This window comes from Myotis yumanensis, unplaced genomic scaffold, assembly GCF_028538775.1.
Source record: "Myotis yumanensis isolate MYYU_CA2020_CCGP unplaced genomic scaffold, mMyoYum1.0.hap1 SCAF_10, whole genome shotgun sequence".
NCBI lineage: Eukaryota > Metazoa > Chordata > Mammalia > Chiroptera > Vespertilionidae > Myotis > Myotis yumanensis.
This window is the reverse complement of record NW_027223761.1, coordinates 28,083,106-28,101,609: the sequence shown is the minus strand read 5'-3', so window position 1 is coordinate 28,101,609 and position 18,504 is coordinate 28,083,106. Positions and strand designations below refer to the sequence as shown.

The 18,504-nt window shown below is 42.2% G+C and overlaps 1 protein-coding gene across 2 annotated transcripts in view; it reads left to right on the top strand.

Moving 5' to 3' along the window:
• The window catches only part of NELL1 (neural EGFL like 1), a 683,273-nt gene that overhangs the window by 143,835 nt on the left and 520,934 nt on the right, over positions 1 to 18,504 (top strand). For both annotated transcript variants that reach the window (XM_070428154.1, XM_070428155.1), the window contains exons 6-10: positions 1,305 to 1,377; positions 2,575 to 2,657; positions 9,509 to 9,643; positions 10,577 to 10,679; positions 17,141 to 17,214. In XM_070428154.1, coding sequence (XP_070284255.1) covers positions 1,305 to 1,377; positions 2,575 to 2,657; positions 9,509 to 9,643; positions 10,577 to 10,679; positions 17,141 to 17,214 — 468 coding nt within the window. The remainder of the gene's footprint in view (positions 1 to 1,304; positions 1,378 to 2,574; positions 2,658 to 9,508; positions 9,644 to 10,576; positions 10,680 to 17,140; positions 17,215 to 18,504) is intronic.

Below are 18,504 nucleotides of genomic sequence, written 5' to 3'. Positions count from 1 at the left end.
AAGTCCAACTCAGGAGGAAGGACTTCCACTGGTGCTCAGGCCATACCAACCTTTTATAGTCAGAGGTAAACAGGGCAGTGGTCACCATAGTTACACAGTTCTTGTGAGTTTCACTTGTTTTGACCATAGTTACACTTCCTGCACTTCCCTCAGCCCATTAGCTTCCCAGATAAGATCTAGGGAGTGTTATAAGGTCAAGCCTAATTATGCTAAGAGGACTGTGCCCTCGAAGCTGGGACTTGTTTGTGACTTTGCCAACAGGTCAGTCCGAGGCTTAACCCTATATCAGTTCCCCACAAGGAAGAGGTCAATACTACATATATCTCACTCTGAGGAAGAGGGCCTGTGATCCTGTTACTTCTATTAATATTTCCAATTAATATTTTATCTTGAAAGAATAAGCAGAAAACAGCATGTACTGATTATCATCTGCTGTTTAGAAGATGAGCACATGCGTGTTAAATGTTACTTCCTCTGAAAGACTTGCACACTATCTTACGCCTATATTTTATTTATAGATTGAGCTCAATATTCTGAATCAGCTTCCTCATTTACCATCTGTTCTGTAATATCTCTTCCATCAAATCAGTTAAAAAACAAAAAACACCCACTTAGAAACAGAATCTTGAAATTCAACATGCACACTCCAAAGCCAGGTCATTATTTTCATTGAGAGAGAGCAGCCCCAACGAGTTTCTTAAATGAGGGCTGTACTTCCTGAATAAGTTACAGAATTAAATGACCACCTTTTTACTCACAGGGAGTTGTTGAGCCATTCTTAAGATTTACCAGCCAACACTCATGTCACTTAATTAGCTGAGAGCAAAGACTGATTAGAAAATTTTCCCATGTCAAATTTATTTTTCCTTGACTAAACGAATCAATAGGAACATTTTAGTTTAATATGTTTCTATTATCTTTTTGCTCCCACGTTAAAAAAATCTGCAAATCATGAATATTTAATGATCCAGGATGATTAGGGCATTGAAGAGAATTTTTATGACCTCAGTGACTTTTCAGTCCCATAGTTAAAGAATATTTATTGATGGATCCTTAGTGCTATGATGTCTTTTGTCTCAGCCAGTGGTTACTAACTGTAGCTTTCTCACGATGAATGTACTTTTCGACATTCCTAGAAGAGGACAGTTTTGAGTAGTTCAATGTAGACTAAGGCCAACTCACCTTTTAAATGAGGCTTCCAGTCTTGTTTGAAAAGAATCTCCCCTGCAGAGAACACGTGTCAGGCCTGCGTGAACTGCTGGGAACTGTAATATTGACCCCCACCTATCTCTTCTGTTGCCCAGGGGATCATCCAAGATGGGAAAATCATCTTTATGCCGAATGGGTACATAACGCAGTGTCCGAACCTGAATCGCAGTAAGTAGCAGTTTAAAGCATTTGTAAATTTGTAACATTTCTGTTGGTAATATCAGAGAATCAGGTCAGGAAGGATACCTACACACTATGTACAGCGTTGACTGATGAGGTGGTAAGGTTAGTGAAAGAGGACTTATCTAAGGGTTCTAAATACTTCTTTGTCTTTGAATTTCTAAAAAGCTTATGTATTATTTATAGAATTAAAACTTGAAGGTAAGAAAAATTACATTAGCAGTTTGGGTTCAGTAGTTTGGTACAAAAAGATATCCTATATAATAAGAGAGGAATATGCTAATTAGCTGTTATGCCCTGGGGCGTAATAACCAAGCATGCATTGACCAGATCACGGATCAGCAGGAGGGTGGGCCAGCGAGGTACAAGTGGGCTGCGGAGAGCTACAGGAGGGGGCAGGGCAGCAAGCTATGAGGGGGTGGGGTGAAAGGGGAAGGGGGGCAGGCGAGGTAAGTAGGGCGGGGCAGCAGGCGGAGAGCTACAGGAGGGCGGCAGCGACCTACTGGCGCATGGATTCGTGTGCAGGGCTACTAGTGTTTAATATAATTATACATATTTTAAAAAGCTATTCTTTTTTGAATTGCTATTTCTTTCATCTAATTGTGATAGTTGCCAACCTTATTGCTATATTTTACATTTTTTTATTTAAAAACTTTTTAAAACTTGTAGTTACATTGAATATTTTGTATTAGTTTCAGGTGTATAGCATAGTGGTTAGACAACCATACTTTACAAAGTGTTCCTTCTGATATTTCCAGTACCCACCTGGCACCTCACATAGTTATTACAGTATTTTTGACTATGTTTCTTATGCTGTATTTTCTTTAAAAACTATTCTTTAAACTGCTTGACCTGGATTTGAGTTTTCTTTTTCTTCTTCTGTGTTAATTTGCATTTTCACAGTCACCTCTCAATAAAAACAAGGGTTTAGTTTTAACTTAAAAATGTCATACTGTCTTCCTCTTCAGTGAGCAGTCTTTTTTTTTTCCTGTTTCTTCCTGTTGGTTTATTAATAAAAGGGAGAAATCTAGACCTGAAATCCTCTGTGATTTTGTGCTAGTTTCAAAGTAACACTTAAACAGAAAAGCAAAAAGCCTTCTACATAGCCAAACAACTACTGTTTTAAAAATGTTCTTTTTTATATTAGCACTGTATCAACATTGGTGTTATCTTTTCTTTATTGAGCCTGCCCAACCTGTAGTGATTTCTTAAGCCTGGTGCAAGGAATAATGGATTTACAAGAGCTTTTGGCCAAGATGACTGCAAAAGTAGGTATCTAAATTTCACCTGTGATGTTTCACTTCTATCGCCATGCTGTCTGGAACGTAGAGTGATGTGCTCGAATGGAAACATTTTTAGCATTGGCATCTGCAATACATTACTCGAAATAGCACTACCTATAGTGAACATAACTATTTCTGTCTTCAATACTATTAGGCTGAATCAAAATGTTTACTTGAAAAATGTTTGGAAGAAAGAGGCATGTGTATCACTGCTGATTCCCTGGGAGTGGAAAAGAATTTGCCCCTTGGCTATTAAACTGGTGCCACTGTGAGATGATCTATGGTCAGAGCCACGGTGGCTCATAAGCTAATGCATTTCAGATGTAAGAATAATTGCCAATAATCAGAAGGGGCAAAATAGCTATTGTTAGGAAGAGATCACTGTCGCAGCCAGGCCCTGTATCACATTTGTAATATATGATTCATTTCAGAACTGGCCCTGAGTTACACAGGGAGGGAGGCAAAGTTGCCTTTCAGCACCTTCAGTTTATAATTCTGCATCTTTTTCACTCTTCATCATCCATTTAACAAGAATCTTTGGAGGATTTGCTAGTTGCCAGGTGCTGTGTCAGGTACAAAGGAGACACAGGCGAACACCCAGAGGTGTTCATATTGAGTGGCAGAGCCAAACATGTAAACAATTAGGGACTTTCATATATACATATATATTCATAAAGTTTAGATTCATAATGAAAAGCCCTGAGCTTTGTGGAGAAAGGCACCGAATAAATAGAAAATGTGGCTATGTTGTTATGATACCCATCAGTTGCGGACATGAGTTCCGGCCCAGGGCAAAGAAAGAATTAGATTGGGCCTCAGAGGCGTTAGACTCTGCGAAAGGAAGAATTTTAATAACAGTGAAAATGATACATTAATCTATTCCACCCGCGGCTACAGCTGCTCCCTGCCATCAGTCGTGGCACCTGGAAAAAAATTGGTGGAGAGATGTTTTGGAGATAGGACTGTTTTTTGGACCCGTAGATCATGCTGCTGAAGACAGTACATTATTTCCAACTAGGTGTGTGGCCACGTCGCCTTTTGTCTGGAAACGGAGAGACAGAACACTTTTCTAAGAAACTGAGGCGGGGACTGGAGAGCCTGAAGCATTGTTTGCAGTCCACTGCCGAGTGCAGTGGAAATGGGAAATGCAGGCAATTATTTGCCTTCCCAGCTTGTGGCAGAGGGAGGCTTTTATTTTATATTATGTGGAGCAGCTTGATCTCAATACCATTAATTATATGTTAGCTCGCTGCCCAACTTTTGGAACAAGAAACATGTCACCCGGTCTCCAGTGATTGTGGCTGCTCCCTCCCTCGCTCCCAGGATGCCCTTTTCTTTCTCGGGCCTGCCTGTTCCGGGGAATGGCAGTCTTCTCTTTCTTAGTCATACATTATCCGGGAGTCACATGGCACTCTGTCCTCCAAACAGTATTGTGTGAAATGAGCTTTTGTGAGGTAGAGATATTTAATTGTGGGCAGTGGCAAGCAGAAAATAATGTAATCCACCGTTTCACCCCCCAACTCCTTGCACTTTGGAAGATTTATATGTCTGTTTCTTCCAAACCGTGAGTAGAATTATACTGAGAAAACTTGAGCGCTTCCATTTTCACTGCATAATTTGGAATCTACGATAAGCAAGACGAGGAGTTGGCAAACTTTTGTTGTAAAGGGTCAGCTAGTGCATGGTTGGTTTTGCAGGCCAAGAGGCAAAGTTGAGGATATCATGTGTATATTTGTGATATTTAAAAATAACCATTTAAAATATAGCCATTGAAAAATGGAAAAATTATTCTTAGTTCACAGACCATATAAAAATAAGTCGTGGTCCCAGCTGGGTCAGTGGTTGAATGTTGACCTATGAACCAGGAGGTCACCATTTGATTCCCGGTCAGGGCACATGCCAGGATTGCAGGCTCGATCCCCAGTGTGGGGCGAGCAGGAGGCAGCCACTCAATGATTCTCTCTCATCATTGATGTTTCTATCTACCTCTCTCTCCCCTTCTCCCTTGCTCTCTGAAATCAATAAAAATATATTTAAAAAAATAAGTTGTGGGCCAGATTTGGGCATGGGCCTTAGTTTGTCAGCCCCATATCTAGAAGAAGCCAGAAGGAAACTCATACTAGGCGATATTTGTTGAGTGTTTCCTATGTGTTATTTACAATGCTTCACCTTTTTAGAGTCCCTGTCCCTCTAAGCTTCACAACCATCCTGCAAGCCAGGCTTGATGTGTTAGCCCTCTTTCCTGATGAGAAGACTGAGTTCCAAGAAAGTCCTGTAACATTTCCTAGGATAGTGGATGTCAGAGCTGGGATGCACACTCAGATTCCGAGAGTTGAATCATGACTGAGTTTACAGTTGGGGGAGAGAGGATTAGGAAGAGAGAGAAGAGATATGAGCAGGAGTGAGTGATGAAGAGAAGGAGGTGGATGCCACAGGCAGGAGAATGAAGGGATCAGTGAGAAGAGGAATGCGCAATAAAAAGACAGGTCAAGAGGCATGCGTGCTCAGATGGTACCTGTTGGGAGTGAAGAGTGGGCATAGAGCTTCCAGCAGCTTTTAAAGGGGGAAGGTCAGGGCAAAAACAAGGCCCCTTAACTCATTCTTTATTGGCCGTTGCCACTTGTTTTCCTTGGAAATCTGTGGATTTTTTCCTAGTCTGAACCTGAGTCCTGCCACCACCTCATGGAGTCCTGCCACCAACCACTTCATGGGGCCGCCTTATAGCCCTCCATTTCCTTAAGGGTTTTCAGATCACAGACACTGCTCGGAATCAAACTGCAAACACAGGGCAGGCCAGGTGAATTCTCAAGGAATATACTTCCCTCTAGTCAGTGTGCCAAAATCTGAACAGCAAGACCTTCTTTCTGTGCCTTGTGCAAGCCTTGTTTCCTTTTTGTTCAGTTTTGAACTGAGGTTGCAGCCCTCTGGGGCCAGGTCTTCATGGAGGAGTTTCCTTTCAAACGCCCCCTATTGAGCAGACCCTGTTCTCTAACTCCCCTGCACCCTGGGCAGCTATCAAGGTGGGAGCTCAAGGGTTCATTGGACTTTTTGCAGCTGCAATTTTCCCATATATAAATTGGTAAAAATTATTCTTGGTTTTATAAGGATTCCATGAGATAGGCAAGAGAGATTTGGAAGTCTAGTTTGCTGCATGGCACACTGTGAGCATTCAGTAAGCAATGACTGTTGTTAAATAGGCAACTCTGGGGGAAAGACGGTCCCTAAGAAAATGTACACCTTCCCCAGTGGCTTATATCACACAGCCTAGCAGAGGCAGTGAATTGATATCAGAGCTCTGGTCTAGAGCCAGGTTCCAAGAGGTCTTGGAAAGCAGCAGAAAGCCCCACACGTGGGTCTGAGTGGAAACCATGGAAGCCTAGCAAAGAGCAAGCTCAGTGCACAAACTGGACAGGGGATGGTAGCCCGAGTCACACCAAACCAAACAGATGCAGACACCAGATGAACTCAGGGGTCGAGTCTGTCTAGGAAGGTCTGTTGTTCCTTTTCACCTTTCAGCTGGGAAGGCTGGAGAATGACTCTGCCTTTGCTTGATACAGGACGGGTCATGGGAACAGCTTGCATGAACCTCCAGGCGACAGTGGTCAGGGCACACAGGAGCCCTCTTGAGAAGTCCTGGCAGTCTGGCAAAACCATCTATTTTCCAAGGCAGCGAAGGTGCAAGGAAACTGTCCCCTAAGGGACCACTAATTCCCTGGCTTCCTCTGGAGGTTTCCCAGGTAGTCTGGACATTGTGGGAAGCACCACCACCTGGGCCAGGTGCACTGAGATAGGGTCAGGCTCTACCCCGCTCTCCAAGCTCAGGAAGAAAAGATGCTGGAGACTGGGGATTTCTTGATTACTTCTGTTTAAATCTTTGACAAAGCTATTTATGCAAATCAAGCAGCATTTGGAGTGGCATTTCAGTTTTTAACTTATTTAATTTGGAGACTTTCATTGTTTTGAGGGGCTCAGTAATGATTTTTCAATTAAGCTTAAAGGTTTAACACAATAGAAGAATTCTTTTTTCCCCCTTCCATCTAGCAAATGCCAAATAAGTAGTATTTCAAAGAAAAAAAACGAAGAGCCATCCACCACCTTACTAATGGACTTAGAGCCATTCAGTGGCCTCTTACTGCAGAAAAGGCATCTGCTGTCTGTCTTTGAATGTGCAGCATTAAGAATAAGTGATTTGGTCCATGGTTATTTATGTAAACGCACAAGCAAAGGTAAAACAGAATTGAGATGTAGATTTGATACCGTATCTTATTTTGGATCTGCAGGCATTCTTGGAGAAAGTAGCAGGTAGTATAGAAATAGCTTTGAAAACGAATTTGTGTAAATTCAGCATGCTAATATCAGTGACAGAAAATGTAATTCATTTTTGATTCAGAGTTGTTTGTCTCCTTTACTGTTGCAACATGATGTAGCAGGGAGAAAAGGGAACGCAGGATTACACATTAAGTGCCTTTGAAAAATTAGCATCTTGCTTTAATATCTCTTTTGTCTTTGTGTTTGTCTGATATACTTTTATGTTAGAGTTTAGAGCTTTCCAATGTTATCAGAAAAGGCTAGATATATTAAAAATAAAAGCTAAGTTCAGAAGGTAAATAAGAGTTAGTCCTGAGAATAGTTTCATTATATTAAAATAAAGGTTTTCCTTTGAATTGAGTTTTAAGGTTGAGTATAGCTTGTTGGACTTTATTGGAAATTGCCAATGTGATCCTCAGGCAAACTCCTGGATTTTCTGGAAACTGGGAAAGATGAAGAATTGCCTGTTGGGTCTTTTAATCTTTAAGAAGTTTCTTCCTTGGCACTAAAGTTGTTCCAGCTTTTCTGAGTGAGGCAGGAACATTTCTTCTCATAGGTGCCCCATTCTGAGCCAGTTTTAGGAGCAATGCAGATCTAGTTTAACTTTCTTGTTCAATCCCAGGTCACATCAATCACTACCTTTGTAGGAACTGCTGGGACTATGGAATGAAGTAAAGATAATGTGTGATGTTGTCACTTCCTTTGTATTATCTCTTACCTATACATGGTTTTGGTCACTTGACCTCACCAGTCTTGGAAGTGTATTTTCCCATTGTTTCTGAAAGAATTCTCAAAGAACTTAATTATCATAACTTCTAGAAACTCTGTGATTAGGCTGGAGATTCAAATGTACCCTGAATTTTTGGAATGTAACCTGCATATTAGAAGAGTCAGAGGAAGCCAATATTTCAGGCATAGTCAACTCTGCTTTCCTCAGGGCTGATTATAGTGTATGTAGTTGGTCTAGGATCCTGTTTGTTCTTTTACCTCCCATTGGCATCACCCATGAAATGCAGACCACAAATAAGTTTTCATGAGAAATTCCAAAAGCTTGGAGAGAGAGGATGAGATAAGTGATAAAAACCAAGGTTGGAATTACATATGGATTCCATTTCCAGAGAGTGGCACTGTTATGAGTAATTGAGAGGGTCATGTGTGGAATGGAGTCATAGTTGATGTAGAAGGATGGTGGGAGTCATCATTACCTAGGGTCAACCATTGTATCTAAAATACTGGTTAGAAATAGTCTTGGTGGCATCAGGGATTGACTTAGTCTCCTGGATGGGGAAGATATTCAAGACATAGAGGTGTAAGTATGATTGAGAAGGAGAAGAAAGCCTATTGGATGATTTTTTTTAAGGAAGTTATATTTGTTTCTCAGTCAAGGCACTCTCTATGTAAGGAAAGGGAAATACTGGTATTGGCTTGAGTTACTCCTTAGAATGGATGTGACTGTAGCCAGATCATGCCACAGTTCAGTTTTTTTGACACCATCTTTTTCAAGACAAAATGGAGTAGGCTGCATGGAAGGTGATCAGGAGAGGATTGGGACCCTATCACATGGGGTTGATGGTGGCCAGGAGCAGGCACGAGGACAGGATAACCTCAAGTATTTGAAGAGAGGTAGACTTGCTCAGGATGGTTAGAAGGCAAAACTGGAGGTAATAGGAAAAAGGGAGAGATTTCAGGACTCAACCCAAGAAGGGTGTTTAAGACATCCAGAGCTAACAACAACAAAAATTTTTCCTTAGATGATAATAAGTGTCCCACCACTCTCCATGTGTAAACAAAGACTTGTGAACACATTCAAGCTGTATATCCCCTTTCCAATCAAAGATTCTATGACTCTGTGGTTAATGGCAACAGTTGGGTGACTTAGAAAAATGAAAAAAAGGTTCCATCACCAAATCTTGATCTCACCTGGGGATTGGTTGCCTCTTTGGACTTTCATCTGAACACCAAAGTGGATCCTTGGGACATTCTGTTTGGGGGATTGGGACATGGAGAAAAACTAGATCCTTCTATGACTTTCCCCTTTTCAGGCCCCTGCTCCCCAGAATTTTTCCTCAGAGAGGAAGCAATGACTTTCCAGCTTGTAAAGCATGGCACTCTGGTTAGTATGTGCAGAACACGGAGAGGAAGGTGGGAGATAAATGTGAGTGCATTGGCGTTCCTCATTAGATCTCCTGTAAACAGTGTAATGAGTCCTTGAGAACGCATTCATTACAGTGCTGCCGTGTGGGCTTGGAGCTGAGAGCACATACGTTTCTGAACACCCAGGAGGTCCCTGCGATACAGTTTAATGTCTCATTTGGTGCTCATTAGACCATGGGAGTCAATATGTCTTTAATTTAGAATGATTCCACCTCATGTCAAAGAAAAAATATTCAAAACAAAAAACAGATCTAAGAATCAGCTGCTCTGAGCATTGTTTCCCTCCTACTTGCATTTTTTTCTTGTTGCTATTAGCTTTGTTAGGACCGTGCAATGGAATTACAGAAATTACACCTAGCCGCTCTCGTTCGCAGCTAAATTATGCAGAGACGAGACTCAGTCAATTGGAAAACTGTCATTGTGAGAAGACTTGTCAAGTGAGTGGACTGCTGTATAGAGACCAAGACTCCTGGGTGGACGGCGACCACTGCAGGAACTGCACGTGCAAAGTAAGACTCTTTGTGAAGAAATGAAATAGAGACACTTTTAACGGGGCAGTGTCACTGATTATGGTGTGATCTGGTTCTTCAGTATACTAACTAAGAGGTATTACCTTTCTACTAAGCCCTGTTTAGTAATCTATGAGTTACGAAGGGAAGCTGGTAGAAGTGTCATTTTATATATAAATACTTGGAAGTTAAAATTCACTTTCCCTTGACAACACACTCTAATGTGACCGAATATTTTATAAGAAGCTCACTGTTTGGAGTTTGGAGGTTAGACTATCAGAAGGAAGAAGAATTCCTTTGAGTTTTCAGAGAACCTACTGGTCAGCTTCATTCAGAACTTTTCTCTGCTAGAACAGATTTTAAAAGGGGGTTTAATTAGTTCCTAAGTGTTTTTTATTGAATTTTACAAGGTATCCATCATCTGTTTCAGAGAACAAGACTGCTGGACTTTCAGGGTAGCCATCATTAGTGGGCTCCTTTATCTGCTTCAGAGAATTCCGAAAGTCCTCTTCCCAAATTAATATGTAAACCCTGTCCAGTTGAAATTATTTGATACATATCTGAAGACTGCCATTGTTGTCTGAGAAAATACAAAACAGATTGTTAGAGCCTCAACAATGATTGACAGGGTTTGAAAAAGGTGTTATTTATGTTCTTAAAAAAATAAGCTTTTTGGTTTCTGCCTAATCTCCTTAGCCCACACGGGCAGGTGGAATGAAGCCAGTGATGTATATCAGAAAAGTAATTGAGGTGGCACAGGTTTATTCAGGCAGGAGGAAATATTTTATGTATGGTCCTGGAGCAGACAGGGTATTCTTTACACGGCTTCTGTTTCCCTGATGAGGTTTTTGGAATGAGCTGTGAGCTCTGTCCACCCGAGGGAGCTTTCAGAGGACACTTCTGAGATTCCTTTCCTTGTCCTTCCTTCCTCAGAGTGGCACTGTGGAATGCCGAAGGATGTCCTGCCCCCCTCTCAACTGCTCCCCAGACTCCCTCCCCGTGCACATTGCTGGCCAGTGCTGTAAGGTCTGCCGACGTAAGTACTCACTGAGGGTTGGAGTGGCCCTCTGTGCTTTGAGACTTAACTTTTTCCCTCTATATTTTAGGCCTCAACAGATTAACACTGATGAAACGAAATACCCATAGTTGATGTAATATTAAATGTATTGTAAGAAGAGCTGCTGTATTTTCATCACCTGTGATGTGGCAGACACTTTACATAGGCTACTTAAAAAAATTCTCACGTCAACCTTGGTTACTTCTTCTCATTCTATATAGAGGAACTGGTGTTCACAGGGATTAAGTCACTTGCACAGGGTCAAACAACCGGTAATGGGTGGATCCGATCTCTAAAGTCATGACTCCAAAGCTCCATGTGTTTGGTCCCCCTCATCCTGGATCATTAAGCTAAAGGCCAAGTTCAGTGTATTGGCATTCTGAGGTCTTGGCCAGATTTCCTGTTACTTACAAGGTCTTTGTTATGAATGTTGGGATGAATTTCAGTTATAATACTAAAACAATTTCCCTCAAAGTTGACTTGTCCAAGTTATGTAGTGATTTAAGAATCCTTTTCCTTCTGTATTGCAAAGGGCACTATTTTAGGTGAAATAGTGAAGGGAACATAGAGACAAGCAATGAGTAAAAGCTGCCGTTTAGAATGCTTGTTATGTGCCAGTTACTATTCTAGGTGCTTGAATTCTCTTAGCTTATTGAATCCTCACCTCATTTTGTGTGTGTGTGTGTGTGTGTGGGGGGGGTATTATTATCCCTGTTTTACAGGGATCTTAGGCTTAGGGAAGTTAACTTATCAAGCTCACAAGACTAGTGAGTGGCAAAGGAGAGATGTACAACTAGTTCTGTCTGATTACAAAGCTTGTAGTCTCTCATCAAACCATATGGTCTTCCTTAGAAAAGGAGTGTTTAGGTTAGAAATGTGGCATCCTACAGATAGTTTTCAAGGTCATTTCTCTGTTGAAAAGCACCAACATCATTATGATTCAAAAGATAATGGTCTAGCTTTTGCCAAGAATAACATATCACCTAATATGACATTGGAAATGCGAGAGCTAGTTTGATCCATCTGCCCAAACCTTTGTGGAACTCTTTCAAAAGGAACTTTTGAATATTCCTTTTTCTTGTGGTTGGCATAGCACATCAGTTTACTCAGCAGAGTGCACTTGAAGTTTTCTGAAAAAAGAAACTTTCTTGATTCTGTATCGGGGGCTTTGGAAATCACATCTGGCAAAGTGAATAGCTCATGTGCCTAGATGTAGAGATTATAATCTGATGCCATAGTGGAAAGATAGTTTTTAGTAGGTGCAGATATGTTTTCCAATTTTTGATATTTTATATCACAGTCAGCAGAGGAAGAAGTTGAAAAACTATTGGGACTTTGTATTTAAAAAATATGAGATATTTTAAATCCTTTATTTTGAACTCCCTGGACAGATCTGTGAATGCTGTCTCTTAGAAGTCATTGTTTGGACATGGGATAGATTTGTCTTTTAGCTGTTTTGTGTTTTAACCTTTTGATTTTCTAATTGTGAGAGCAGTGTGTCTTGTGTAACACCTGAAATCCACAGAGAGGAATAAAGGTAAAGATGGAAAAAAATCTCCCATAATACCACTGCTTGGAAACAAACACTTGAAATTTTAGTTTTTAAATTTTATTTTGTGTGCTATTGGGATCTTATTGTGCAGATAAATTTTATCCTGATTTGTTGAGTTACCATTATCATTTAAGTTTTTTTTAAAAAATAACTGTATAAACCATATTTCAAATTTTATTTTATTTTTTTTCTATCATCATTTACCCCCATACCCTTTTCCACCTCCACCTACCCCCCTCTCCCTGTTGAGAGTATCCCAGGTGGAGGCGTTGAGGCTGGCAGGTAGGCACTGCCTAGGGTAGTGGTCAGCAAACTCATTAGTCAGCAGAGCCAAATATCAACAGTACAATGATTGAAATTTCTTTTGAGAGCCAAATTTTTTAAACTTAAACTATATAGGTAGGTACAATGTTATTAACTTAATTAGGGTACTCCTAAGCTGGCCTTTGCTAAAAACATCCTCAATCTGAGGGGTCGACCTCAGCAAACGTACCCCCACTTCTTCTAACACGACTTCTTCAAAATAGACTTGCCCAGGCCGAAAACCGACTTCTGCGCATGGGCCACGAAGTTTCAATCGCACTGTACGTGAGTGCCCGCACATGGTATTTTGTGGAAGAGCCACACTCAAGGGGCCAAAGAGCCGCATGTGGCTCGAGAGCCACGGTTTGCTGACCACTGGCCTGGGGAGAAGAGAAGAGAGCCATGTGAGTGGAGCTAAAAGACTGGCGGACGGTAGGAACTCCATAAGCATTTCTTTTTTCGAGATGAGTCAAGGACAGATTGTCTGTAGGGGAGAAGGTGCCAGATTTTGAGTAAGAGCTGGTGGGGGACTGACAGTGTGATTAACAGAAATAAGGCAGGTGGAAGAAGTAGTTCAGAGAGTAGTACATTCTGTTTGGTGTGTTTGAGTTGGAGATGCTGAGGAGCAACCAGTTTGATGTGGGTGTCTTGCTCAGAGGGTTCTAGGTAGCTTCCCCATAAACACCTTCGCCACACCTGTGTTTGTGCAATTGTGGAAAGGCAATTTTGCTATGAAAGATAAAAGGATGGAAAATTAAAAAGAGGCATTAAAGGCCATAACGCAACATGAAACATCAGTAACAAAATTACAAAGACTTCATTGCCTAAAATGAACATATATGGACTTTGAAGTCTTTTGTCCATAGTGTTACACTTCTGGGTTTGTTTTTGTTTGTTTTGCTTGCTGATTTGTTTCCACTTTTGGCATTGCAGGTTTTTTTTTTTTTCACGGTAATGTCTTCCTTCATTAAGAGAGGTATCATTTTCCAATTAAAGAATCAATGATTAATGCTCTCGAAGACTGTTGCAAATTAGTAGCTGCTTTTTTTCTACTTGGCATAGCTTGGTAAACTTGTGGTTTTGATGGGTGGGAGTGGAGGACTGTGGTCACCAAAGGATTTGCACAAACTTATATATAATCATTTTCTAGTATAAGATGCATCCTGGCTAAGATATATGATATAAAAATGAGAGTACTGCTTGGCCAGTGTGGCTGAGTGGTTGAGTGGCCACCTATGAACCAGGAGGTCACAGTTTAATTCCTGGTCAGGGCATGTGCCTGGGTGACTCGATCCCCAGTAGGGGGTATGCAGGAGGCAGCTGATCAGTGATTCTCTCTTATCATTGAAATCTCTCTCTCTCTCTACCACTCTATTCCTCTCTGAAATCAATAAAAATATATTTTAAAAAAATGGGAGTACTGTGAGAACTTTGTCAGTGGAGAAATGAAATGAAATTGACAACTAGCTTAAATACATTAAGTCAGCTGAAGGTAGTTGATTCATTAATGGAGAATAAAATTGAATTATCAGAAAGGTATTTTCTCTTCTATGGCAAAATTGCCAATGACCAGTTAGGCGGTGAAAACGTTTGTGGTGAAAATGCTTGCGGCAAAGGTGTTGACAGCAAAACCACTGGATGTGACTTGTATAGGTGGTACCTGGAGCCCACTTTGTGAATGAGCTCATAGAGGCAGGAAGGTGAGTGGGTATTAAGCCTTTCTGATCCGCCACCCTCCTTTACACTGTAACATGGATGGCTGATTCTGGTATTCTAAGCTGCAGAATGCCAAGGGATGGCGAGTACATGCAGGGCACAAAGACCTAAATAAAGATAGAGCAACCCTTGTCCACGTCTGACAGGGCTGCTATGAGGTACCTGTCAGTCATTTATTCAGTATGTGCCTAACTGGCAGAAGTCTCCAATCATTGCACTGGAGAAATCAGGTTCACATTTGAAGGGCCTGTGGGTGCAAAAATCCCCAGTTCGTTTGTTTCTGACATCTTGGAGAAGTGTGCGTTGGTGCCGAGTTTCAATGTCATGGCCGGGCTGTGAAATATCCTTGTTTGCAGGTCCCCAGTGTGATAGGAGGGATTTCAGGTATCCATTTACATCTCTGCTCCTACCGGCAGCGGCTTGGTTGGGTCCCAAATGCCCCAGCCACAGGCACCGGAGCCTGACTCACCTTATGCTTGAATTTCCTCAGACACTGAAAGTGGGCCTTTGGGCTGTAGATCAAAAGGTTGCATAATGAGGACTGATGTTAGGCATATGCAGGGTAGTGGCAGGGAAGGAGGGGTACCCTCAGAGAAGTGGGCTGAGTATGAGAAAGTAGGGGACAGTCTGGTGACCTCCAGTGATGATCCCGAAAGCATTCCTAAGGTGATTTCAACAATACTTGATATCATAAGCATAGACACGTCCCCACCAGTGCCAAAGCGAAATGGCCGAGGTGTGTGGAATCATGCTGATTTCATTGCCAGCTCCAAGAGCTCGCTGCTGTGGGAGGACGTAAAGTTCAGCGGACACTTAACTTTTATACCAGACTGGTGGATCTGAGGCTGCAGGTGTCCACGTGTGTTGTGAATGTAAACCGTAAGACATGCTTATCTCCGGATTTGGAGTTTGGGGATGAGGGTATCAGAGGAAGGGAGGACTTGAGCCTGTGTCTTAAGACAGGGTAGCAAGTGGGCTCCTACCATTGTAGGGGTGGCCAGGGGAAAAATCAGGAAGAAAAGTCTGTTTCTTGGCTTCTCAGCCTGGGCCACGAAGCAGATGGCAGGTTTGACAGCAGGGCATTTAGCAGGACTGTCACTCTGGAGTGAGCTGTCTTGCCAAGTTGGCAGCAGCTGTGCTGGGGAGTGTGGGAGTTCATTAGACAGGAATTCCAGGCTTTGGGAGGTCTGGTTTCCTCATGCAAGTAAATGGGGGAATCCACATCATCATTAGGACCAGTGAGCCATGATTTGTCCAGAAAAATGAGGCATAAAAGATGATCAGGGATCTATCTATCATCTATCTATCTATCTATCTAGACAGATATCTATCATTTATCTATCCATCTATCTATTATCTATCTATCTATCTATCTAGACAGATATCTATCATTTATCTATCAATCTATCTATTATCTATCTATCTATCTATCTATCTATCTATCTATCTATCTAATGAGGGGAGTAAGGGAGCTATCTAAAAGATTATATCAACTCTCTACTTGTTTATTGCCATCGTTGCTGTTTTTGTTCAGAAAACCGTGGTGTCTGTTTTTAATGTTATGGAGATGTAGATTACAGCATAGGGAATAGAGTCAATAATATTGGGATGCATATGTGTGGGGCCAGTGGGTACTTAGAGCAGCAGGGAGACCACTTTGTTGTACATCTGAAGCTCATAAAGAAGAATGCTGAATGTAAACTGTAATTGAAAAATAAAAATAAATGCAAAAAATTGCATTGAATAGCAGAGAGAACTCTTATCTGAGAATCAGGAAATTTGGCTGGCTTTTACTACCAACTAGAGGCTCATCAATTTTAACATTATTTATTGTGACTGACAGTAAGCCCAGAGAGGCATTGAGCTTGGGGCTGGTGAGAAAAATATGGGATAGACATAACCCCTACCTTCACGGGGTTGCAATTGGCAGAGGAATGTGTAATTACCTGGGCCACTGAGATAGAATATCATATGCACGGTGTTAGTCTAGGTCCAGAGCACCACAGACGCACACGGTGAAGGCATTGTACCAGTGTTAAAAACCAAGAACAACTTCTTGGGGGCAGCCAGGCCTCAGTTGAAACTGATGGGATTTGCATACACTGTTCTCTCTTCCGGGAAGAGACTCAGCCTCATCCACCTTCACTTGCTTAAAAGTGGGTCAGCAGGTTGAGTCTAGGACTGAGTCCTAGTGGAATGTAAATTGAGTGGTGGGAGCTCCATTTACTAGTACGCTTCTCTTTTCACTTTTCTACAGGCCCTATCTATTCCACATGCCTGTTAGCCTGTTAAGCTCACCTTTCTAAGAGCAGTCTCTCTAGTGCATTGATAAAGCACTTTACGGGCTTGGCTTATATTTCTCAGTTGTCTCTGAGCTTCTCGGGAACAGATAGGCTAAGGACATGCACTTTTCATGGTCTCAAGGGAAAATGGCATCATTCTACATTGTGGCTGAGATTCTGATGAATGGAGCATCTAAGAGTTCCCTCTCACCTAGTCATTCGTCTTATAGCTGGAGTGTCTGAATCAAAGCTACTGCTATTGTTCTCCCTGGAGATGATAACCCCTTTGTTTTAACTTCTAGCCACATCAGTTCACTCTCTAGTTCCTTCTGCAAGTGCAACATGGAAATAGTTGTGTCTCCTTGGTGTGAAGGGCTCATGACAAACATAATTATGGCTGTGGTCTGACTGTGGTATTCAACAGTTATCCCCAAGCTATTCCCATGTCTCACTCTAGACAAAGATATTTGTAATGCTTAGAATCAGAGCATCTATGCTCTGTGGAATCTGTTGGAGTTTGATGGCACCTCTGAGGTTATTTTGTTGCATAGCATGACTGTCTGACCCATTTTTCTGTTTTATTACAGCAAAATGTATCTATGGAGGAAAAGTCCTTGCAGAAGGCCAGCGGATTTTAACCAAGAGCTGTCGGGAATGCCGAGTGAGTTTCAATCGTAGGATCCCTCTCATTGGCGGGGAACTGCAGGCAGACATGTTAGCTTTAGGTCGGGTTCTGAAGTGGAGCATGTGGCCTGAGTGGGTCGCTGAGTGGGTCTCTGTGGTCCACTGGAGTCTTTGCCACTGTCATTGTGTGGTTGGCTTGTGGTTGGTCAGCTGTGGGTCAGGTAGCCTTGGGAAAAGCTATTAAGGAAACAATGAGAAGGGGAAGGGAGGTAGAAGCTATTAAGAGTCAGGGAGGGTGGCAGGTGGCCCTGGGAACATGTTTTGAGTCATTTTGGAATTGGTCTGCGATGCCAGCTGGGGACAGTGTCTGTCACCTCTCCTCCCAAGTACCTGGTACAGTGTGAGAAAATGCCTTTGTCTCCTGCCTGCCTCTTCCAATGTGTTTCTTGAAATAAGATATGCAGAACCATAGATCTCATTCAATAATCATTCACCAAACATGCACTGAGTCAGTGATACATGCCAGGATTGTACAATAGAGAACAAAACAAAGTCTCTGTCTTTATAGCACTGGCAGTCTAGTGGAGGGGACAGGAAATAAACAAGTAAGTATACACTACAATTCTATAAACAATATAAACCAGGCGAAGGAATAGAGAGATCTACAGTGGGGATAGGAGGGCCTCTCTGAGGAGGTGCTGTTTGAACAATGTGCTGGATAAAGTGTGGGAGTTGGTCTTGCAGTTACTTGAGTGAGGTGTCCCCCCCAGGAGTGGAAGCATGAGAGACAGAGGGAAGGAAGGAAAGGAGGGGGAACCAATGTAAAGTGGAGCATCAGAACAGTCAAAAAGGCTGCTTTTGTGGGGTATCTACAGAGATACTGACCAGAACCACTGTGTCTCAGAATAGGCCACCATTGCTCCCTGGTGTTACCTGCATTATTTCATTTGCTGGGAAAAAGATAGGGGAGAATGAGGCATTAGAGACCTGCAGAATTCTAGCAAGAAGCTTGAATTCAGTTCTTTATGAGGGACTTGGATGGAGGGAAGGCTTTTTCTAGTTTCCTGTCTCTCATCGGTCAGAATTGATCCCAGGGGTTAACGACTTTGAACTTCCCTGTTGCAGCTTTTTCTTGGTTGCTACTGGGAATGCTAGAGTTTCCATGGGTCCAGACAGTCTGGTGGAAATGCAGGTGCAGTGGTCTCTGCGGCCGGGGGGTGCTGTGGGCAGGGGCTCCTGAGGCTGTGGCAGAGGCAGGGATGGTGTGACCGCAGGGCTCTGTGATCTCTCCATCAACAGGGCCAGCTACCAGGCCTGGGAGTGGGGG